At 34.8% G+C, this 26,298-nt stretch overlaps 2 protein-coding genes across 2 annotated transcripts; one reads left to right on the plus strand and one right to left on the minus strand.

Moving 5' to 3' along the window:
* Nucleotides 1–9,658: 9,658 nt before the first annotated feature.
* LOC109802146 (glucan endo-1,3-beta-D-glucosidase) lies at nucleotides 9,659–11,936 on the plus strand. The gene has a single exon (XM_020363378.3). It carries the CDS (start codon nucleotides 9,847–9,849, stop codon nucleotides 11,815–11,817), a length of 1,971 nt encoding a protein of 656 aa, XP_020218967.1. The 5' UTR covers nucleotides 9,659–9,846; the 3' UTR covers nucleotides 11,818–11,936.
* A 10,952-nt stretch (nucleotides 11,937–22,888) lies between these two features.
* AFP3 (ABI five binding protein 3) lies at nucleotides 22,889–25,789 on the minus strand. The gene is made up of 2 exons (XM_020364425.3): nucleotides 24,965–25,789; nucleotides 22,889–23,462 (listed from the first exon to the last, which is right to left on the minus strand). The coding sequence occupies exons 1-2, from the start codon at nucleotides 25,623–25,625 to the stop codon at nucleotides 23,056–23,058; spliced, it is 1,068 nt and encodes a 355-aa protein (XP_020220014.1). The 5' UTR covers nucleotides 25,626–25,789; the 3' UTR covers nucleotides 22,889–23,055.
* Nucleotides 25,790–26,298: the final 509 nt, after the last annotated feature.

A 26,298-nucleotide genomic window follows, 5' to 3' on the forward strand; every position in this document is an offset into this window, starting at 1 on the left:
CATATATGGTCTGCCCACCATCATGATCAACAGTCATACATATGTCATAAGACATCACATGCAATAATGCATCATACATCATACATGGTCTACCCACCATTATGATCAATAAGCATACTCATATTCGAACATTCATACGTATCATCACAAAGCATACATATGAATCACACCGCACCATACACCATATATCACACATATATGATCTAACATTTCAACTTTAAACATGCATAAGCATCAATTTAAAATAATTATTTATAAACATATTTACGCTCGGCGTAGCCTGAGCTCGCCCAGCCTAATCCCAACCTAAGAGTCCTAAAACTCATCCACGCCCAGTGCGTTCAACCTGCGCCTAGCCTAATCCCAGTCAGAGAGTTCAGAAACTCTCATCCAAACCAACAAACCCAGCCACATGCAAACACAAAACACAATACATAGGCTCCATACGACTCAAAATAAACTCAAATCTCACATGCATCCAACCTATGCATCAAAATCATCAAAATCCCTTTTTTTCTCAAAACCCCAAAAGATGAGATTTTCTTCAATCCATCTATGGATTCTCAACATTCATGCACCTATTGAGTTTCTAAGCTCATATGCAACCTACACAACAAACATTCTAGCTTCCCTTACCTGAAGGTTGGCTCAGAATAGCCAACAACTGTGACGAAATAGAATCCCCTTCCAAAGCTCAACCTGGAACTTCAATCATCCCAAAGAAAGCTTTCTAATCTGAATTTCAAGAAAAGCCAGAAGGCATTAGTGGTCTAGAGGAGAAAAGGAGTCAAACAGAGAAATTTGGGAGAGAAAGGAGCTCACTGACCCAGAGACCTTCTCTCTAAAACTTCTCTCTAAAAACTCACATTTTCCTGAAGGCCCCTAACCCCTATTTATAGATTTTCGGACTTCCCTAGAATGACCCGTACCGAGTTCGGAATGGTCCGTTCCGAACTCCCAATTCACGCTCAAAAACCACGCCTAGAACGGCCCATTCTGAAATCAGAACGGCCCGTTCCGGGACTCATCATGAACGGCCCGCTTCTCCCTCCAGAACGGCCTGTTCTCCTTCCGGAACGGCCCGTTCTCCAACCAGAACGGCCCGTTCTGGAATTTGGAACGACCCGTTCTCCCCTCCGGAACTGCCCGTTCCCAACCACAAATTTCAGTTTAATTTAATAGCTTGGAACGGCCCGTTCCAGATTGGGAACGGCCCGTTCCGGGCTACTAAATTAGCCATTTTTTTAACCACGTTACAATACTCCCCAACAACAAGAATTTTCGTCCCCGAAAATAGATCTACCTGAAAAGAGGAATGGATACTGTTTCTTGAACTGACTCTCCACCTCCTAGGTAACCTCACCAGTAGCTGCATCCCAAACAATCCTCACCAAGCTGATGGACTTGCCACGAAACTTCTTCAACTTGTGATCAACCACAGCTACTAGTCTCTTCTCATAGGTCAAGTTTTGTCTAACTTGCACCTCATCCATCTCTACTACTTGACTCGGGTCTCTGGTGTAGTTCCTCAACTGTGAAACGTGAAACACATGCTCTCCCTCTTCAAATTCTAGAGGTCTCCTCCTCCTATCAGCATAGGACTTTCATCAACTCTGGGTAGCCCTCAACCTTTCCTGAATCTATCTCACCATCTCAATAGTCTGAAGAACTAACTCTGGACCAACCACTACTGACTCACCCTCCTGATACCAACATAATGGAGTCCTACACCTCCTACCATACAAAGCCTTAAAAGGTGTCATGCCAATAATCAAGTGATAATTGTTATTATAAATAAACTTTACCAATGGTAACACCTCTTCCCAGCTACCTAGATGATCCAACACACAAGCTCTCAAGAGATCCTCCATTGACTGAATTGTGCTCTCCGACTGACCATCTGTCTGTGGATGATAAACGGAGCTCAACCTCAACCTTGTCCCCAAAGCCTGATGTAGAGTCTGCCAACCTGGAAGTAAACCTTGGATCTTTGTCAGAGATAATACTGGAAGGCACTCCATGCAACCGTACTATCTCTCTGATATACAACTGTGCAAGCCTCTCTAATGACCACCTCTTGACAGGAAGAAAGTGCGCACACTTTGTCAACCTATCAACAATCACTCAGATAGAGTCACTGTTCCTAGCTGTCTTTGGAAACCCAACCACAAAGTCCTTAGTGACATTATCACACTTCCACTCGAGAATCTCCATCAACACTAAGCTCAAAATCATGTAATTGCTTAGTTCCCACCTATCTCAAGAACTAATTAGTTATGGTGATCATACCACAACTAATGTGATCTTGAACAACCTCCACATGTAGTCTCAAATCTCTGAACTGCTCAATCAGCTCCGACTTCCTAATTATCATAACCGACATGTGAATGAATTTTTTAATCAATACATATGCTACCACACTTACCTTCCTAAGATGATACATCAACTAAAAATCAAAGTCCTTTAGAAATTCCATCCACCTTCTCTGCCTCATATTCAACTCCTTCAGATAACTAAATACACTGAATCTCGCACCATATAGATAGTGCCTCCATGACTTCAAGGCAAACACCGCAGCTACAAGCTCCCAAATCATGAGTAGGATAATTCCTCTCATGAGTCTTAAGTTGCCTCGAAGCATACGCTACTACTCTCCCTTCCTGCATCAACATACAGCCCAACCCCTGGTGAGAAGCATCACAACACACATCAAAATACTCACCAGTGTCATGTAACACCAAAGCTGGAGAAATAGTCAATCACCCCTTCAATTCCTGAAAACTCTGCTCACAAGCGTCCATCCAAACTAAAAACTGATCTTTCCGAGTCAGTTAAGTCAAAGGCATTACTATTCGAGAGAAACTCTTCATGAATCTCTGATAGTAACCCGTTAACCCAGCAAAACTCCTAATCCCTGTAACAGTCCTCGGACGCTCCCACTGAATCACAGCCTCCACCTTGGCTGGATCCACTGCAATCCCCTCTGTCGATATCACATGCCCCAAATCTCACCTCAGACAACCAAAACTCACACTTGGACAGCTTGGCATACAACTACCTCTCCCTCAGCACCTCTAAAACCAACCTCAGATGCTCACTGTGATCCTCCAAAGATCTAGAATACACCAATATATCATCAATGAAGACCACCACAAACCTGTCCAAGAATGACCTGAAAATCATGTTCATGTAATTCATGAACACTGTTGGAACATTAGTGACACCGAAACGCATCACTACATGCTCATAGCGACCATACCTAGTCCTAAAAGTAATCTTCGGTATGTCACTCTCCTTTACCCTGATCTGATGGTATCCAGATTTCAAATCAATCATCAAAAACATCGAAGCTTCCCTCAGCTGATCCATCAAATCATCAATTCTTAAAAGCGGATACTCATTCCTTATTGTCAACTTATTTAGTTGCCGATAATCACACAACGGCCCCACCATCTTTCTCTACTAACAGTACCAGGGCACCCTAGGAGAAACATTGGACCTCACTACTATTTCTCCAACAAATCCTCAATCTGTTTCTTCAGCTTTACCAACTCAGCTTGAACCATCCTATAAGAAGCCACTGATACCGATCTTGCACCCAATACCAGGTCAATGCTAAATACAACATCACACATAGGTGACAATCCCGGCACATCATCTGGAAACACCTCAGGAAACTCACTGACAATCTCAATCCCAGTGATGGCCCTCTCCGTCTCAATCATTCAAAACGACAAACAACATGAAGCACTCAACTCCATCTCTCATCAACTACTCAGCCTGACCCGCTGACAACAACACCTCATCCTCTAACTAAGGAAATACCAACTCTCTTCGAGCACAATCTATAAGGATGTGATAGGTAGATAACCAATCCATCCCTAAGATTATGTTAACATCTACCATGAGCAGCACAATCAGGTTCACTCAGAACCTCCTACCAAACACCTCTATCGGGGATCTCACATATATCTCCGACTTCACCAAAGAAATTGAAGTCATAATAGATACATACAAATCAACGTGCCATGCAGACACCGACAACCCAATCTCTCCACACAATCAACAGAAATGAAAGAATGCGTGGCACCAGAATCAAACAAAAATAAAACATCCTCACTTGTTGCCTTCCCCTTCCCCTTCACCAAGTCTGATGAAGTGGAAGCCTCTACACCTGACAATGTAAACACTCTCCCCGCAGCTGTAGGTCTGGGTGGCCTCGGGGCACTCCTAGATGAAGTCGGCGGTGTCTAACAATCTCTAGAGATGTGGCCTGACCTACCACATCTAAAGCAAACATTCCTCGGATGGGAACAATCTTTGACCACATGTGCTCCTCCACATCTGTAACATTGTACCAACTATGCTCCACCTTAAGGAGTAGCAGAACGAGGTCCCCTACTAATAGCTCCTCTCTAAGACTGTGCAGGTCTATCATAGGGCCCTCTCTGCTGACCTCCCCTCTTGAACTCTAGCAGCCTTACCGTTGCTACCACCACCCTTCAATCTCTCAACAGTCTTTGCCTTTTTAACCAAGGCAGAAAACTCCATTATGAACATAAGGACTATGACCTTCTTCAGCTCATGCCTCAACCCCTCTGCAACTTCCTACATCTCCAAGCCTCAGATACGGCCTGAGAGTAGAAACAAGCCAGATGCTCAAACCTCGTAGCATAATCTGGAACAGACATGCTCCCCTGTTGCAGTTTCATGAACTCAGCTTCCTTAGCATATCTAACGCTGTCCGAGAAATACTTCTCCAATAAAACTCTCTTGAAGCAATCCCAATCTACAACCACATCTCTGCTCTCTATCATCTTCCTGGTGTCTCTCCACCAATACACAATCTCGTCGCCAGCATGTATACTGCATAGGCCAACTTCCTCTCCTAAGAAAATCTCAAAACACTGAAGATCTTCTCATCTCACACAATCACAAATCTGTCACATCGGGATCTGAGTCCCCCTTTGAACTGAAGAGGCTAACATCTCCTGAACTCTGATAAATCTCTCTCATCCTGAGAGACCACCGATCTAGCTGCCTCAACCGCAGCTCTACCCGCCTCCATCTAAGCAAAATGAGCATTTTGCTGCTGCATCACCATAGCCATCATCTCCATAGCCCTAGTGATCTGATCAAACTGAGGCCTCACCATACTAAAAGAATTCAAACATTCTTTTACTAACACTTTACCACTACAACTCACCAAAATTAACACATATCAAAGATATGACACAACAGAAACCTAGAAGGATCACTCCCCACAGAGCATTCCAAAAGACTCAACCGGCTCTGATACCATAAAAGTGTAACGACCCGCCATGGTCTCTACACTTAGTGGAATCGCACTACTGCTAGTGAACTAAGAGAAATATTAAGCTAGATAACTCATACATACATGTACAAATAAAAATAAATTATCTAAATTTTTGGTTATAAAATAAAATTCCATATATGTACAGTCATCCCAAAAATAATATTCCCTAGTGTCGGTCAAGCACAGACAAAACTGTTACCCAAAATGGTAACTCCAACACGAGGATCAAAACTCCCTATCCCGCAGCGGACACCTCAACTCCAAGCTAGCCCTAACCTGCTCCCATACCAAGTATGATCATCGCAGTTCCACCACATGAAAACAGAAGGGTAAGCTAGAATTCACGAATCAATCATACAAGTATAGAACTATAATCTATACTACACAATCATCCAACCATCAATCATATTCATAGAGTCTCACCATACACTCTATCCAATACTACTCATGCATAACATACAATGCACCGATCATGAAGTCAAACACTACACTTCATCATATTAATAATCATGTAATAAATGCATCTCATAGCAGATATCAATGCATATCAATCATCTAATGCGTCCTCACGCATACACCTAGGAGATCTCCACAACAATAGAGTTGCATAAGTGACATTCCATCCTACCGAAACCACCCCAACCGTTTTCACGCCCAATGCGCCCGCTCGGTCACATCTAAACAGGATATATAATCCTCACTCGGGTTTACTCGGATGATGTCACTTACACAATTGGAAGTCCAGATCCACCGTCAGGTATAGCACAGCTGGGTACGGGCTTACCACGACCTTGGCATGCATTAACCAAGTCAATTGTGGAGTTCGCCCACCGACTATCCGCAAGGATCCACGCACCTTCCCGAGTACTTGGTTAAGGGAATAAACCTCGACCTCATACCCCGCTCCAACACTAGCTAAAGAATTAGAGGAGACTCACCCAACCCAATGGCCTATCTGAGCACCACTCTCCCAAATCCAGTGGCCTCCTAGAGCACCACTCTCATATATCAGTGGCCTATCCAAGCACCACTCTCAAGAGACTCTATGTGAGCTCTTCCAGTTCGAAAATATTTTTCCTCTCCTTAAGTCCTAGGCTAGACTCATGCCATAAGGCATCACATGCAATCATGCATCATACATCATATATGGTCTGCCCACCATTATGATCAACAATCATACATATGTCATAAGACATCACATGCAATAATGCATCATACATCATACATGGTCTACCCACCATTATGATCAATAAGCATACTCATATTCGAACATTCATACGTATCATCACAAAGTATACATATGAATCACACCGCACCATACATCATATATCACACATATATGATCTAACATTTCAACTTTAAACATGCATAAACATCAATTTAAAATAATCATTTATAAACATATTTACGCTCGGCGTAGCCTGAGCTCGTCCAGCCTAATCCCAACCTGAGAGTCCTAAAACTCATCCACGCCCAGCGCGTTCAACCTGCGCCTAGCCTAATCCCAGTCAGAGAGTTCAGAAACTCTCATCCAAACCAACAAACCCAGCCACATACAAACACAAAACACAATACATAGGCTCCATACGACTCAAAATAAACTCAAATCTCACATGCATCCAACCTATGCATCAAAATCATCAAAATCCTCTTTTTTCTCAAAACCCCAAAAGATGAGATTTTCTTCAATCCATCTATGGATTCTCAACATTCATGCACCTATTGAGTTTCTAAGCTCACATGCAACCTACACAACAAACATTCTAGCTTCCCTTACCTGAAGGTTGGCTCAGAATAGCCAACAACTGTGACGAAATAGAATCCCCTTCCAAAGCTCAACCCGGAACTTCAATCATCCCAAAACAAGCTTTCTAATCTGAATTTCAAGAAAAGCCAGAAGGCATTAGTGGTCTAGAGGAGAAAAGGAGTCAAATAGAGAAATTTGGGAGAGAAAGAAGCTCACTGACCCAGAGACCTTCTCTCTAAAACTTCTCTCTAAAAACTCACATTTTCCTGAAGGCCCCTAACCCCTATTTATAGATTTTCGGACTTCCCCAGAACGGCCCGTACCGAGTTCGGAACGGCCCGTTCCGAACTCCTAATTCACGCACAAAAACCACGCCCAGAACGGCCCGTTCCAGATTGGGAACGGCCCGTTCCGGGCTACTAAATTAGCTATTTTTTTTAACCACGTTACAGATATTGCACCTAACCTGGTCGAGATAGAGAGCCTCAAATAAGAATGACGCTCGACATGATATCAGAATTCTTCACTTGGAGAAACCAATTTTAAGTAACAACCTAAAACTCAACAAAGATTCAACACATGCAACACTATAAACCAACTATATACATGACAACCAACAAAAAAATGTACTTCAATTCAACATGCAATAACTAATTTATTTTGCCATATTCAAACCAACATGCTTCGAAAACCCCAATCCCAACTTAGGTCATTGTACTTAAAATATGGAACTCATTAGTAACTCGAATTAACATCAACCATGACAATGCAACAACTTTACTATACTAAAAATTTTCTAGCTTCCCTTACCTCAGAATCGGAGAGAATTGGGGAAGGAGAAGAAGGAAATCTTGAACGACCCACAACACAACTCTAACAATGAATCTACAACTCAATTCAAGGCTCCTAAGCACCTGAATTCACCAACAAGACTACACAATGAGAATCAAAGAAGGAGGAGAAAAAGATTGAGAGAAAAGAGATGCTCATGGACTAAAGTCTTTCTCTCTAGAATCCTTTCTCTAGACTTATGAGAAAAAGAGTTTATAAGACTTTATTTAAAACAAAAATATAATATACTTTTTCTCTTAGGATCAACCAACTCTTTGCTGAAATAAACTCCCAACACTGAAACTCTCAAGGGATCCTCAAACTACAAAGCCTCTCAACATTGATTAACTGTTCAACTTATCGACATGAAACAACTTAGAATAATTATAACACTTCACGACTTATAATGTTACAACCTTTAATGAAGTTTCTCATTCCAATCACTTTTTTTTCATATACAATATTTAAATCCAAGACTTTGCTTAATAAAACCTGTTATACAATGCATAACATTAAAAAACATATAAAATTTTGATTTTTTTTATATTATAGATCACAACTATTTTTGATGAGACAATCTTATTATGGTTACGAATTTTTTTTAAAGTATTTAATACAATTACATATTTATTATTAAAACTAGAACTAGAGTCCTCAAATTAAACATAGATAAACACCATTTACTTAATGCATCCTACCTGTTTTCAAATTAGAAAGAGATATGCAGTTGCAAAATTAGACAATCATTTGTTTTTATTCGTATTATCTAATTCAACATATAACTTTTAGTCTGAGATTTCAGCCCACCTGACTTTTTTATTTTCACAATACCAATCAATATATGTGAATTTACTTATTAGAGAGATAGAAAAAGATGATGTTCTACAATTTATTGTACATTTATCATTCCTCAAGCTGTAGTGCTACACTACAGAGATCATGACTTGCAAGCACTAACGTACCTTTCCCCTTCCAAATTAAATTAGAACATAACGGAAGCTGGCATAATTTGTCTACATATAATCCAAAAAATACTTGTGTGCAACGGCAATATTCTCAACAAATTGGATTCATGTTAATTTTTAGATATAATAAATTTTAATTTACCATAATAAATTAATAATCATTCTATATGGCAACATGATATCACGTGTCAGATAAGAATTTATCGTGCAATCCAACAAAAGCTCTTCAAAGGATACTATTTTTAAACGTTATACAAATCACTGGAAAAAGAAGACATCGGCAAAACAACGAAAAAGTTCCTGACATGCCTCGGAAGTCTACAATTCACATGCTCCGCCAGACTGTCTCCTTCGTATAAGAAGTTTTGGTAATAAAGTATAGATTTAAATACTTTTTCTTTATAATTTTATAAACTATATTTTTCAATTCTTATTAAAAATATACTATTTCAATTTTTATATATACTATTTTTATTTTCTTTTAGTTCTAAAATAATAAACGACATAGACTAACAAAATGATATTTAGAGATTTATTACCTTTTGTTTTTAACTATTAAAAAACTAAAAGGTAATACAGTTATTATAAAAAAAACATTTAAATCTAAAATATATAAGCAATCAATCTTCGATATCCCCGAGTTTTTAACTGCCAGCAATAACAAAGTTAATAAATGAAAAACAATGTATAATAAACATTTAATTAGTAAACACTTGATTCAATTGATTGCACCATTTAGTATTCTCATTTTCACTACCAAAGGAGTATAAGAAACGTGTGAGAAGATAAATATTCCTTCGCTACCTAACCATCAAATGCAAGGATTGTGAGGGAAGATACAATATGAGGAAGCATTATTCTAAAGTCAACTTGCAGGGCCAAAAAATCTCTTAGTTCATTTAAGAGGGCACAAACATTGCATTAAGCAACCACACCACAACTGCCATCCCCCTTCTCTTCTTCCCCTTTGGCAGCCGTCATAAACAATGTCTCCTTCTTTTCTCTTCCCTCAAACACAATCCACAGTCCTCCCTGACCCTTCAACCTACTTCTCCCCAAACCTTCTTTCTTCTCCACTCCCCACAAACTCTTTCTTCCAAAACTTTGTTATTCCAAATGGGTCACAGCCTGAGTACATTCACCCTTACCTCATCAAATCCTCAAACACCTCCCTCTCTGCCTCCTACCCATTTCTATTCTTCACTGCAGCAATATTGTACCAGGTTTTTGTGCCTGATCTCACAATCTCTGCCTCTCGGACATATTCAAATAAACAAAACCGTGTAGTTTCATCCTATAGTGACCTTGGTGTCACTTTGGACATTCCCTCTTCCAACTTAAGGTTCTTTCTTGTCAGAGGAAGCCCTTTCATAACTGCTTCTGTGACAAAGCCAACATCTCTATCCATCACAACAAATCAAACCATTGTTTCTTTGACTTCCACTAATGACAACACTAAGCACACCCTTCAGCTCAACAACACTCAGACATGGCTCATATACACCTCCTCACCAATTTATTTGAATCATGTTCCTTCTGAGGTCACATCCAAGCCATTTTCTGGCATAATTCGTATAGCAGCGTTGCCTGATTCCAACCCCAAGAATGTGGAAATTCTTGACAAGTTCAGCTCTTGTTACCCCGTGTCGGGTGATGCAACACTCAAGAAACCATTCCGTGTGGTGTACAAATGGCAAAAGAAGCAGTCTGGGGACTTGCTCATGCTAGCTCACCCTCTTCATGCTAAGCTTCTATCATATGATCGTGAGGTTACTGTTCTGCACGATTTTAAGTATAGAAGTGTCGATGGTGATCTTATTGGTGTTGTTGGAGATTCATGGGTGTTGGAAACAGATCCTATTCCTGTAACATGGCATTCTAACAAAGGTATCAAAAAGGAGTCATATGGTGAGATTGTCTCAGCGCTTGTTAAAGATGTAAAGGAGCTAAATTCTTCTGCAATAACAACAAATTCATCTTATTTCTATGGGAAGCTTGTTGGAAGGGCTGCAAGGTTGGCATTGATAGCAGAAGAAGTGTCTTTTCCAAAAGTGATTCCCAAGGTTAGGAAGTTTCTGAAGGAGACTATTGAGCCCTGGTTGGATGGAACTTTCAAAGGGAATGGTTTTCTATATGAAAGTAAATGGCGTGGACTTGTTACTGAACAAGGCTCTACGGATTCAACTGCTGATTTTGGGTTTGGAATTTATAACGATCACCATTTTCATTTGGGGTACTTCCTTTATGGAATTGCAGTTCTTGCAAAGATTGACCCTGTCTGGGGCCAAAAATACAAATCACAAGCTTATTCACTTGTGACAGATTTTATGAACTTGGACCAAAGATATAACTCAGATTATCCACGCCTAAGGAATTTTGACCTTTACAAGTTACACTCTTGGGCATCAGGGGTGACTGAGTTTGAAGACGGAAGGAATCAGGAAAGTACAAGTGAAGCTGTGAATGCATACTATGCAGCAGGGTTGATGGGTCTAGCTTATCGTGATACCGATCTTGTTGCCACTGGATCAACCCTCTTAGCATTGGAAATTCGTGCTGCACAAACATGGTGGCATGTAAAAGTTGGAGACAACTTGTACGAAGAAGATTTTGCAAAAGATAACAGGATAGTCGGTGTTCTGTGGGCTAACAAGAGGGACAGTAAGCTATGGTGGGCTCCTGCTGAGTGTAGAGAATGTAGGCTTAGTATCCAAGTTCTACCCTTGTTGCCTGTTACTGAGACCTTGTTCTCTGATGCTGTCTATGCGAAGGAGCTTGTGGAGTGGACACTGCCTTCTTTGAAGAATAAAACAAATGTAGAAGGCTGGAAGGGATTTACCTATGCCTTGCAAGGGATTTATGATAAAAATACAGCATTGAAGAAGATAAGAATGTTGAAAGGTTTTGATGATGGAAACTCGTTCAGTAATCTCCTATGGTGGATTCACAGTAGATGAGGTGTGGTGCAAATAAGATTTAGGACATGTTCTTGCAATCTTAGTTTTCAATTTGATCCATATCATCGTTTTTTATTTTTTGTAATTTATGAAATTCTACGTCTATCAGTTATTGTTAATGAATGTGGTGGGGGGGGGGGGGGGGGGGTAAATTTGGGATTTTTTGTAAAAAATTAATAAATTTTGCAGTTTAACAGATTTTCTAGTTTCTACTGTATTTGAATTTAGAAGTTCAATTCCCTGTAATTTTACAACGTTTCTAGCGCAAACAAAACTTGCTTTGTTTATGTTTGTTGTCAAGCGGTGTTAGAGACAAGTGAAATCAGATCAACAAATGATGCTCAAGCTTATTGAAATAACGAAGGTACAAAACTACCCAAGCGTAAGTGGTTTCATAACACACGTTTTGTAATGAGAAATGAGTAGTTTACGATATTATTTTTGCAAGAGTTTTCTAGGTTAATTTAGTAGGCCAATATGAATGATAAGCCAACATCATAATAACACTTATAAATAACGAATTAAGTGAGATCCACTAAATTAGAATTAGAACTCACTATATAAACTGTGACTCATCTCATTTAATCGATTTCACTTGAGTTTTATTAACCAACAATAATATGTCAAAAAGGGTTGATTGAGAAAGGCTATGAATTATGAAATGACAAGATAACCTGAAAACCAAAATCCAAGCCTATATCCATGTAAGTTTCACCTTTCTACAAGAAAAGCAGAATCCTTGTGGGTTGTGACCTGTGAGAAGATTTATATCAAATATAAAATGGGCCTTAGAAGCATAAGTGTTCTAAGAGCAACTTTAATGGGAGTTGCTTGACTCATCAAGCAACTTCAACATCAGTTTCTTACTATTGGAGAGATGTGACATGACAGCAAGAGTTTCTTGTAGAGGAGAGAGGGTTGCTTAGTGAAGCAACGATTGCTTACTTTTGTGAATTGAAGGAGGCGCGGTGGTGAGGCGGTGGTTGGATGGCGGAGGTGAGGGTTTGGACGGCGGAGGCGCGCAGTTGGACGGCAGAGGCACGCGGTTGGACAGCGAAGGCGCGCGGGTGGACGGCGGAGGCGCGCGGTTGGATGGCTGAGGCGCGCGGTTGGACAACGGAGGCGTGCAGGTGGACGTTCCTGAGCTTTGCGCGAGTGGACGTTCTGGCTGGACCTGCGCACGGCGGGGACGGTGGCGGTAGACGGAGTTTGAAGGTGCAGTTGGAAGAAAAGGAAGGGTGAAGAAAAATGAAAAAAACCTCTTAGGAAGAAGAAGAAAAAGAGACGTTTTAAAGAAATAAAAAATAAAAAATAAAACTAGTCGTTGTAAAACTAGTCGTTATAAAACTAGCCGTTGTAAAACTAGCTGTTATAAAACTAGCCGTTATAAAATTATTTATATGTAGACTTTGTCATCTAATCCTACTCATTCTCACATCTTCTCTCACACAAAATCTCCATCTATTTTTCTTCGATTTTTAGATTGATACGTGATGGATCGAAACAACAATTTAGATGATCCAAACATCAATTTAGATGATCTTTTGGATCAATTCATAGATGAGGAACTACACGACAACACCGACGAAGAATTGATCCAGTTGATGATACAAACCTATCAACAACAACTTCCCAACACCATAAGGTCAAACCAAACAAGGAGGGTAGTTCATCGAAATCGTGAGGAAGGTCATGAACGATTGTTTAATGACTATTTCTCTGAAAATCCAGTATACACAACTCAGTTCTGAAGACGGTTTCACATGCGACGACATGTATTTCTCCGAGTTGTAGATTCCATAAGCAATCATGATGAGTACTTTCGAATGAGACTCGATGCAACACGTAGAAGGGGCCTATCACCGTTGCAAAAGTGCACAACTGCTCTTCGTATGCTGGCTTATGGGACACCTGCTGACTTTGTGGACAAGTATATTAGAATTGGTGAAACCACTGCAGTGGAATACTTACAAAGATTTGTGAAAGGAATTTGTGAAATATTTAGGGGTGAGTATCTGAGACGCCCTAATAACGAAGACATTTAACGACTACTACAGATGGGAGAGGCACATGGGTTTCCTGGAATGCTAGGTTCAATTGACTGTATGCATTGAGAATGGAAGAATTGTCCAGTTGCGTGGAAAGGTCAATTTTGTCGAGGTGATCATGCCAACGCAACAATCATTCTTGAAGCTGTTGCATCGCAAGACTTGTGGATTTGGCATGCATTTTTTGGGACTACAGGTTCGAATAATGATATTACTGTGTTAAATGCATCTAATGTATTTAACAAAGTTCTTTTAGGAATTGCTCCGACAGTGCAATACACCGTGAATAGAACCCAATATAATATGGGTTACTATCTAGCAGATGGCATATATCCAGACTTTGCTACATTTGTCAAGACCATCTCTATGCCACAGGGGGAAAAAAGGAAATTATTTGCCCAACAACAGGAATCAACGAGAAAGGATGTAGAACGTGCATTTGGAGTGCTTCAATCTTGATTCGCAATCATACGAGGTCCGACACGTTTTTGGGATGCTGCAATAATGAAAAATATAATTTATGCATGTATCATATTGCATAAAATGATTGTCGAGGACGAGCGAGACACCTATCAAAATTATATTGATTATGATGGTGTAGATGATGACATGTCAAGATCTGAAATATCTATAGGTGTTCATCCCAATTTTAGAACAACATACCTTCAAAGGAGAGCAGACGTTCATGACAAACGAATACACTGCCAATTTCAAACAGATCTTATTGAACATATTTCAGAACGTTTCAGAAATAATAATGATGAAAATTAATTTCGTATAATGTTTATGTATTTATTATTGTTTTATTTTATTTTTAATATTTACTTATTGTGTATTTTTTCTCATAATTTATTATCTTTTATTGTAGTGCAATTGTCTTTTTTAATAAAAATTTTAATTTGATTCATAAATGATTTGAAAAAAAATTCTAGAAGTTAAGTTTCTCAAAATTTCTTATTATTGGAGTAAATTTCTGTTTGAGTTGCTTAATGCTGATATGACATACTGGAACCACTTTTTTTATTTTCCAATGCATGAAGTAACTCAAATAAGTTATTTTCATTGGAAATACCCTAAGAACTCTTACCCGCTTTTCATTAGGATCTATGAAGAAAACTTGCCATGACCTATCCTTTTGTTTTTTGGTCAGGTACCTGTCTGTTTACTATATAGTATGATTAGGACCTTTCTTTTGGAATCAGAGATGCCCCAAGAAAACAAGGGACATCAACAGTACAACACAAACTGCTGTAAGTTATTCTGACTAAAAACTCCAAATTGATTTGACGTTCGGTTTCACTGTGACTAGAAGGATCTGAAACTCTGATAATAATGTATTCAGAAAAGCAACATTCGACTCAAACTTAAACAATTCATAGAAAATTCTTCACAGATCCTTTGAGGTTCACTAGACAACACTTGACTCGGTATTGAGTTTGAGAAAATAACTACTGAAACAAAATATTTATATTTAGTAATATTGATCTCAATTCAATTTCAGAAGAAATTGCAAGAGTAATTACCGAGGTAGAAGCAAAAGACATTAACAATTTCTTCGGAATTTGGCTCATTCACTAACAGTGGTAGAGAGCCTAATACATTGAATTGTTCCTGCACGGCCACTTCATCTGGGTGAGATTGCAGAACTGAGATTCAATGAACAAGGAATAGATTTCAAAAGCAACTTAAGCCTGCTTCCAATAATATACATTAAAGAAATGAATCAAATGATTGTAAGACAATTTTTTGGTCTCAGTCCAAGTACAATACAACAGAACACAAAGTTGGATCATTGATACACGAGATAAGAAAGATGAACCACAAATGAACAAAAAGAAATAAGATTGTGTTGAAATTAACTTGTTGCATGAAAAAATTAAGAGAATAAAGGTTTGGACGAGGAATTTTACAAATTTAAGGAATTTTAAATTCTTGGTATTTGAATTACTTTGATTTCAATTTCTATCATTCTTAAAATATTTTGTTTGGATGAGTCAATTCAAATTTCTTAAATTTTAAATTGTTAGGTTGAATATGATAATTTGATTCCATCATAGTAAAATTGATTTTAAAAATATATATATATGTTGAGATTTTTAAATTAAATTTTATAAAAATAAATATTAATCCATTTTTAAATATTTAAAAATTTTAAAAATTAATATTAGATAATATTTAATAATTTTAAAAATTAATATAAGATAATATTTAATAATTTTAAAAATATTTTTAAATATCAAATAATCAAAAGAATGAAGAGATAAGATAAAATATATAGGTGAAATAAGAAAAATAAATATGAGAAATTTCAAATTCTCCCATTTTTGGGAGAATTTGAAATTATACTATTTTAAGGAATTTTACAAATACTTGAATTTCAAATTCTTTGTAAATTCCTCATCCAAACAAAGCATTTCACCTCAAAGAATTTGAAATTCTTCAAATAAATGAATTACCCTATATAAATTCCTCATCCAAACATACCATAAGTGTAATATCTTGTCACTCAAAATTAGAATTTTATCATGATACCTAGCACGTGTTTGGTTTTGCATTGGTAACACACGTATCATTGAATTTCCATGTCCAAGTTTTGAAAAGACGTAGAAGCAACGATTGTAAATGTTAAGATTGACGTGGATCAGATGGATCTGATGCTAAACCAAACACACAATTATTGTTAGCTTATATTATATAAGTTATTGAAATCAAAGTAAAACTCCACTTTTGATTTAAGAATAGTACCAGAAGTATCTAGCATATTACACTTTCTGTCCACTTCTTTAACAGAAAACTATCTGTATATGGAACATAATTAGAAGAAGAAAAAGTATTTTCTTTTTTGTGTTCACAGTTCAAAACTGTTGCATAAAACACACTTGCAGAGAGAAATACTACTGTATACAGTATACTATGCATTCCACTTCGTTGCCTCAACATCACCACAAGACACATTCCCAACCAAGGCACCTAATAGCACGCCACATTTAACATTTTCCTTCCCCAATCACGCATTTCTTCAGTCATACATTTTTTTAATGATATGTTGCCTCTATCACATCATTTATCTCATCAGACATTTATCTTTTTCCCCTCAATATCTTTCTCCTTGTTTTGCAGAAAATTATGCGGAGAAATTTTACACACAGAAATTCTTTTTACCGTGCTACATGGCATCTCTAAGCACTCGAAGCCGTGCTACTAAACTCAGAAACTCCCAAATCAAAAACCCAAAATCCATTGCCCAACACTTCCTGACCAAACAAACCAGAACCTTAAAATCAACAGAACCGCCAACTAAAAATTAAATTAAAATAAAATTCACTCTCATTCTATTGCGTATTACGAAATGCATATCAATTGAAAGTAAATAAAAAGAAATTCACCTTGATAATTTTGATTTGAGTCTTCTTTGATTTAAGGTGCAGATACTGGAAATGTTAAGTTGCAATGTGGTGTGTGTGAGATTTGTTTATATCGTTGCTGCGTTTGGACACTTTACGCGTTAAGGAAGAGGTCAAAAAGTTTAAAAGTTTAAAGAAAGTATTAAAACAAAAGAAATTTTCTTTTTAAAAAGTTGTCTTTTTAATTAGAGTAAAATATATGATTTTCTTCTTGTAAGTAGATTTTAAGTAAACACGACAAAATGGATTGACTGAGCCGATCCATACAGCTAATTAATTAAAATCAAGTTACATTGAATTGATGTGTCAAGTAAAAACGAGTTAGATATTTTAATGAAAAATGTTGTATTTTTCGAAATGAAAGCTGAAATTTCGTCCGAATTTTTAAAAAATTATTATTTTTTAATATATTTATTATAAAATAATTATTTTATAATAAATTTATTAAAAATAATAATTTTTTAAAAATTTGTACAAAAATTTGGCCTTCATTTCAAACGTTGTAACAATGTTCTATCTTAATTCATCTTGATTAAGGATGAGTTGATGGGTCAACTCGTCAAAAAATAAAAAAGAACAAAAATTATATTTATTTTTATATTTTCTTCAACATATTTTTTTCATACAAATTAGTATACTTAAATAATAAAATAAATCTTAAATTATAACAAACTTGATTTAAATTTAACGCATAACAAATTTTATATTTGTTGTATAATAAAATAAATATGTAATTATTATAATAATAACTCTTTCAACAAATTTGTTATAAAAAAATACTAAAATATATATAATAAAATAAATCAAATACTTAACAATTTAACATTAAAATAATAACAACAAAAACAACAACAACAACAACAACAACAACAACAATAATAATAATAATAATAATAATAATTAGACGGGTTAATGAACCAATTTGTCCTAATGCACCATTTGATCCGATGGGTTAACAAGTTAGGCAAGATATGCTAGGTGAGCTAGTGGCTAAATATACTTAATTTGATATGTCAATTTTCTTAGGTCAATTGGCTAGTATAGACTCGTTTTGTCATTCCTAATTTTAATATGAAGAAGTAATAGGATGATAAAGAGGAAAGGGATATGAAATGAGAGAGAGGGAGAATAATATATAAAAAAAAAATTAATTAAAATTTATTGTTTGGAATTATTTTTACATAGTTATTATTTAATTAAAAAGTATTAAATATATTATTTTAATAATTATTTTTAAAATCACATTTAATATAATTTAATTAATTTATAATATTAAACTTTTACGTTTAGAAAATATAAAAAATTGAAATCTTAAAATATTATAATTGAGGGCTTTATTTTGAACATGCAAAATTGTCAAAAGAATAAATAAGGTATTATACAATTACAAGCAACAACTAATGTTAGGTTCTTTTTAATTCAAACAATTAAGGAGGTATTTATAAGAAATTTAAAGAAAATATTTTTACAATATAATTTATTTTCATTAAGCTAATTTTAAAATTTTAAAATTACTAAATAATTTAATTGAATTTTACTTTTAAAATATTTAAATAGTATTGAACTTTTATGTAAAATAATAACAACAAGAATAAATTCTAAGATGTGCAAATTATCTAAACTCTTCATACTAAATCAACGAATTAAAAATGCTTTGATTTAATCATTATTCTATATGAGTGACTTTTATATTTATCAGATACTTATGTTAATCAAAGACTAAGATGAGTTATACAAACTCTTCATACTAAACCAACGAATTAAAAATGCTTTGGTTTAATCATTATTATTTTAGATGAGTTATTTTTATATTTGTGAGATACTCATGTTAATTAAAGACTAAGATGAGTTATATAAGTTTTTACTTGCTTCATTTTATATGTTATATGTCACTTTAAGTGTTTTAATTTATTTAAAGATAAATTAAATTATACTTTTGGTTCATTATCTTATTTTTATATTTATTTTAATTATTTATTTTTTAAAATATACATTTTGATCATTTATTTTCTAAATTTAGGTTAATTTAGTCTCTTTGAATCATTTTTTAATTAATTCATGACTTCAATTTTGTTTCATTAGATTTAATTATATGAAAATAATTGAATATAATTAAAGTTAAAATCAAAAGTGTTACATACAGGATAAAAATTGAATTTAAAAAAAATAATATAATTTCATACTATGTTTTAATTGTTTGTGTGATATATTTTTTTATATAACTTTTACTATGTTTATAATCTTTTCAAAATTTGAATGTTAATGTATTTCATGATTTTTATATAAGTAAATTTAATATAATAAGTTTCATGTCTTAAAACAGTCAAAAATTATTTTAAAATTGCATCAAAAATTTGAAAATGATAATTATTTTAAAAGGAAAATTGATCAAAATATAAAATATAAAAAATTAAAATAAATATTTAAATAAATATAAAAAATAAAATAAGTAATGAAAAGTATACTTCAACTTTAAAAATGTTTTTTATTTTAGGAAGTAAAAAATATCATTTTTAATAATATTCTCATTCATTGGTGTCTGACCTAAATACCTAAATGAAATTATATTTACTTTCTAATTCTTTTAATTAAGAGTATTTTGTTAAAATATATGTTGTTATAATAATGTGTATCATTAATATTTCTTTATATATTAACTAAGTAGACTAACTGATGCTTCTAGAATTATTTGAGGGTAGTTCTACTCATCAATATATTTTCATTGGGCCATTTCTAATAAGTGTCAAATGTTCAAATACATCGAATGTGGGCCTAAAACCTGAATGAGCCCCACAACTATACGTACATGCCCATTAAACATTATCACATTGGCATATGGCTCATGATATATACATTTCTTTTTTTTATAGGTACACCTCTTTTATGTTTTAAACAAAATTATAAAATATTGTAGATTTTTTTAATTTTTTTTAATTTTATACCTCCAACTTTCAATTCGTTACTTTTTTCTCTTTTTTCACATGTTTTTTATTTTTTTTTTTTTTTTTTTTATTTTTTATTTTTTTTATTTTAGTTTTTACATTCTACCAAAATAAGTGGATGAAGGAAAGGTAAAAAAGTGTATATAAAAATTTAAAAAATGAGAGAAGGTGTGCGAAAAAAAGTACTAAATTAAATATTGTGGATATAAAATTAAAAAATTAAAAATTAAAAATATTTTAGAAATTTAATTATTTTTTTTTAAAAAAAGAAGTGTACTTATAAAATAAAATAAAAAGAGGTGTATATATCATGAAGCTTGGCATATTATGAAAATTGTAGTCACAGTATTCATAAGGCCACTACTTCCACTGGAAGAATATTCACAAACCAACTACTTCTACTGAGAGAATAAGAGTACACTAATTTGGGTAAATTTTTTCAAAAATACTTTCAAGTTAAAAAATTTAAAAATAAAAATGAAATAAATATTTTTATAAGTTAAAACTAATTTAAATATAAACTGATTTGTCAAAATTTTCTTTGATTAGTTTTTTTTTTAAATTATTTAATTTGTCCAATTTTTCTTTGATTAGCTTTTTAAAAAAAATATATTTATCCATAAGTTAATTTTAATTTATGATTTTTTTAAAAAAAAATTTATCATCTATAAGTATTTTTGAAAAAAACTTATCCTAATCGATTCTAACTCAACTCACAACCACTCCAAATATGCATGGGAACAACATATTTTAAGGCATAGCCTAAGCATCTACATGACTATTTATAAGCAGAGGCATTCTCCATGGGAAAAACATATTTAAGGCTAAAATATATAGTTCTAGATATTTTGGCACCATCAACAGAGTTCCCAATCTCAGCAACCTTTTCCCTGAAAATCCAGGGATGTGAATATGGCCAAAATATTACTAGCTCATACACAATTCCCAACCTGAAGTAAAAAACCAAACATGCATCATCAGACACTTCAGTTAAAGTGACAACAAACATTTCTAAATTCTAGAATATTAGTAACCACAAACATGATGTATGAGCAAAGAAGTAGAACAAAAGGATTTTGGTGATATAAAACTATTTGAATGAGATCATAATATACTTTGATATACCTTCGATCGTATGGTTGTTTTATCCCAATTGAAGACTGCATCAGAAGAGGAAATTGGCAAGACATACTTCAACAGCAGATGTATGTTGGCCATCAGCCATTGCTTTCTCTTTAATTATCTTCTTTGTCAGAAAAAGACAGTAAAAATTAATCGTAGCCCAAGTCATTGCTATGAATAATATACCCATTTAAGTAAACATTCATTTTAATTTCAAACTATATTATCATATTAATTCTTAAAATAAAGAAATTATAAAATAAGTTCTTAATAAAACAAATTGATAATGACATTAATTTAAAATTTAAAATTAATTAAAATAATAATATTGATATATATTTGAAAATAATAATAATGATAAGTAATTAAATATTATTTTTTTAATATTTTCAAAATTTATTTGACAAATTAATTTTAAAAACTAATACAACAATTTAGGACCAACATAGGTGTTTACACTTCACATCTTATTCTGTCTTGTCTTCTATGCTTTACCTTAGTTTATGCCATGCACGAGAAACAAAATTTTAGGGGCGAGTTTATTTTAGCAAATTGGTATGTTGCAACAATAATAGACAAACATTATCCATTAGGTTTTTATTTCTAAATGTAAGACTTTTTTATCCATTAAATTTTTGTTCCCAACTGAATGCACATAGCATTATTTGATGAACTCGACCAATTATATTTTTATTTTTAACTGCATACACATTTCAATTTTAATGTACTCGACTTATTTTGATTAGAGATAGAAATAAGTTATACCTTAAATAAAAGTTTATGATTCAGTTTTTTTTTTAAGTTTGATATGATCTAACCTGTTTAATTAAAAAATTAAATTTAAATTTTTAAAAAAGTTTATTTGTATAAAAAAGATAAGTTTAGATTTATAAAAAAATTTATTAGACTTAAAGAGTAACTTATTTATTTGTATAATACAATAAAAAATTAATATATATATATATATATATATATATATAATGAAGAATATAAATAAATAAATAAGTTTATAAAAAATAAATTATTAATATTTAATTTTTTATATAATTTTTTTTATCATAAGTTTATTAATTTATGATTTGTACGTGCGTGAGTGTACATCAACATATATAACTTTAGATCAAAGTTGGAGTAACATGAATTTATATTGTTTAATTGTATTAAAAAAGTAATGTACAAGTAGTGCCATAAATGTTAAAGAGATTATGCGTTGAGTATGATCATCATCTCACGAAAATTCTAATTATTCTGAATAGGGCCTATTACAAACTTGGGAATAAGTCTTTTTTCCCTAAATTGGATTGTCTTCTATCTTTAAACAAAAAAAAAAAAAAATCACTATAAAACAGGTCTTTTACTAGATTTTGTTAAAGTGCATGCACTAATTTTAGCTTAAAATAATATATGTAACATCACTTTACTACAACGGAAGAAACAAAAAATGAAGACCTAAATTAACTTCAAGAAATCTAACATCTAACCAAAAAAACTAAGTAACAAAGTATCATTGTCCTCTCATATTCTAATGCCTCATAAGAACAAAGAGGAGGAATACTTGAATAAGAAATCAGATTCTTCCATAATAATATATTATCTATGATTTCAAATGAAAACAGAACTTGAACATAACAGACAGATTAGAAGTAAATGTGAGTATAAGAGTGAACATAGGAATCAATAGAGTAAAAATTAGATCACTCATGATTGGTTCTTTCTCTAGCCTCACAAAAAGGTTGGACTAACAACAATATGCTTCAATGGGTTTGCCACGTCACCACCACCAGCATGCTTAACAAACTCAGAAGGGGTGAGAAAACTGCCATGGCAAACACACACTATTCTCACTTCCTCACCTTTCCCATACCTATAAAGAAAACCTTCAATTCTTTTTCCATTAGGGCCCTCTCCTTTTGTGGATACAGAGGGCATGTCTTCCAACAAGTTCCTCACAATGTCTTTGGTTCTGTTGTGTGGTGGTGAATGCTTGTTAGACTGACTTCTCGTCATTGAGACTGCAGCAATCTCTCTGTTCTCTCTAACCATGGCTCTTGAGATGATTGGTGATTTCATTTCACTATCTGTCAACAAGTTAACACTAGTAGGGCTTCTAGCATCCGCTGGTGTTGTTCCTGCATAAACAGGTTGGCAAAAAATACCATAAAATACATACATATATACTAGGTAGAAAGTAGTTGTTAGAAATTTGGAGGCAGAATAGTAATTAGAGCATAACAATCTAGATTAATCAACCTCTATAGCATAGTTACTTGAGGACAAAGCATTTTATGAATTATAATATTTTTCTAATTGGAACAAACCTTTTTGAAATCTTCTCTAGAAATACTTAGAAGATATTGTTGTGCCCTTCAAAATAAATACAATTTAAAGAACTCTTCAATAAACTTGCATCATTACTTTCCAAAGGAATATTCATAAGTTTGTTTGCCTATAGTCATTAGTATAAAAAAATCTGCTCATTTAACAATGATTTTGAGGCCCAAATCCAGCCAAAAAAAAATTAAAAATAAAACTTGTTTCAATGAACATTACAGAACAAAGAAAAGGTAAATTTAAACAAATTTTTTAACATTATTTTCTCTTACTTTCTTTGACACAACTATGCAAAAGTAAGTATCCGTGATAACTATTGAGTTGAAACTACTCTCAGTCTCAACCTAGCTCTAGTTAATACCAACAAGCTTAGTGAGAATTCCTAACTCTCAATCATGTAAATAATAGATTCTGTAAACTAGTTCTCCTTCAAAATTATTTTGATTATTGTACTAGTTAACATTGGACCCTAAATGACAAATAATGTTCTAAACATCAGTATACTAATCCTGTTAGCAAAGGAATAAGTGTGTTCAACTCCAGTATTATGTTTATCAATATATTCTAGGTCCAGCTTTTAGACTTCTTCAACATAATAAGAATCTGCCGGGAATGAGGCTTTTATTTTTTTTTATCTTATTTTTTCACGTGAGACATACCAGTAGCATTTAATACCAATTACCTAATAAAATGCCAGAAACTCAAAGCCGTATAAAAGGTTCTATAGCGTCTTAGGAATCTGCAAACAGTTTTCTTAGGCATCCTATGACAACACCAAGAACGTAAACAATTACCAATCCAAGATCTTCATCTCAAATTAAACAGCAAATTCAGCTCAAATAATACTCTTAGGTGAATCATCGGGTTGCTTGAAAAATGAAATGACCGAGTAATTGCCAAATTGATCCATGACAAAATTCTGATTAATTTTGAGAGGCGCAGACATGATCTGACACCCTCGACAGTGAATCCCAGGGTCGGTGATTGCTCCCATGTGACCCATACAATAAAATCCAAAAACCCATCTTCATCAATTCATGCAACAAATTAGCATCTACATATTCCAAAAACTTATCTTTATCGACTCATGCAACAAATTAACACTTATTTTCTTTTAAATAAAAAACTCCAAATTGAAAAAGAAAAAAAGGGAATATTGGGAATTGATTGATGACTAATATAATATCCTAAAATGAAAAAAAGAATGAAAAGGACTAAAAAGCAAATAAATAAGGGGCTAAAAAGGAAAAAGGGAAAAGGGTAAAATAAAATAGTAAAATAGTAATTATAATTTATTTACCTTGACCTTGGTGAGACTCAGCTTCTGAGGTTGCGGAAGAAGCAACGGAAGCCTGCGAAGGCGAGGGAGGTGTGACTGCCAACACCATCTTCTCTCTGTCGTTATCCCCGTTCAAGCCGAGTCCACTGACCCGCGTGGTCAACGAGACGGTTCTACCCAAGGGAGCCTCACCGAATCCCCCTGCACCTTGCTCCACCGGATTGGGTGGTGGTTGTTGTTGTTGTTGTTGTTCCCTCATAGCCTTCAAGTTCCTCTGCTTCTCGGAGCGCTTCCGGCGCGCCTCCATCCGGCGCAGCGTCTGCAGCTCCTTCCGCTTGCGCCACTCCTCCTCGGTCTCGGTGGGCAGGGAGCACGTCCTCACGAGAGGCGGCGTGCACCCCACGGCAGCGTACCCGGGATCCTCGTCTCTAACGAACTCGGGAATGGAGGTGGTTCGCTTTATCTTCTTGGCGGTGGGGTCCACCCCGAATCGACCGTTGAGAGAGAGCCCCAGGCTGAGCTCGAGTTCCTCGTGGACGTGGTGATCGTCGACGGGAAGAGGCAAATTGTGATGCCTGTTGACTCCCATGAAGGTTCTCAACAGATCTCGCGGGAAATCGGCCATGGGAACTTGCGTTGGCGAGGAAATGCGGTGATTGTCTGTGTCTTGAACTTGTGCCATTGGAAGGAAGTAGTAATAAAGAGATTGGGAGGGTCAGGGTGGTGGGAGTAAGGGAAGATATTTGGTGGTCATGACTTGGCAGTTGCTCAAGAAACCCATAGGTTTTATTTTAGTTCCACATGAGGTAGTTTTGTTGCAGAGGGTGGAGAGAGAAAAAAGGGAAAAGGGGATTTTTCAGATAATAAAAGGGCGAGAATGGGGGTGGAAATGACGAGACTGGGCTGCGGGATAAGGGGGCGACACGTGGAGGGAGGAGGGAGAATGTAGGGACACGTGGCGCTCTCTGTTTATGCGTTTCTCTTGTTTTGCTTTTGGAGATGGGATGGGATTCGGAAGCATGCTTTTGCGAGTTTCCATGCACACGTGTCAATCAACTCACACTACACGTGATGGAATCACAACGTGACACATAACATATATTAACTACGATACAACCACACTCGCTTCTTTCCTCCAAAAACATAATTTCTTTTATGTACACAAGTCATGTCTCTTAAATTCTTATAAAATAAAATAGACCACTGTGAGCAATTATCTAAAAAGAAGAGAATACCATAATTGTTACCTTCTTATATTTAAAGGATGTTATAATCCACAAAAGTATAAAGATAAAAAATAGTTACACATATTTACACATATTAATATTTTTTTTATAATAAATATAAATAATTCA

Source organism: Cajanus cajan, chromosome 4 (assembly GCF_000230855.2).
Source record: "Cajanus cajan strain Asha chromosome 4, NIPB_CcT2T_4, whole genome shotgun sequence".
Classification (NCBI taxonomy): Eukaryota; Viridiplantae; Streptophyta; class Magnoliopsida; order Fabales; family Fabaceae; genus Cajanus; species Cajanus cajan.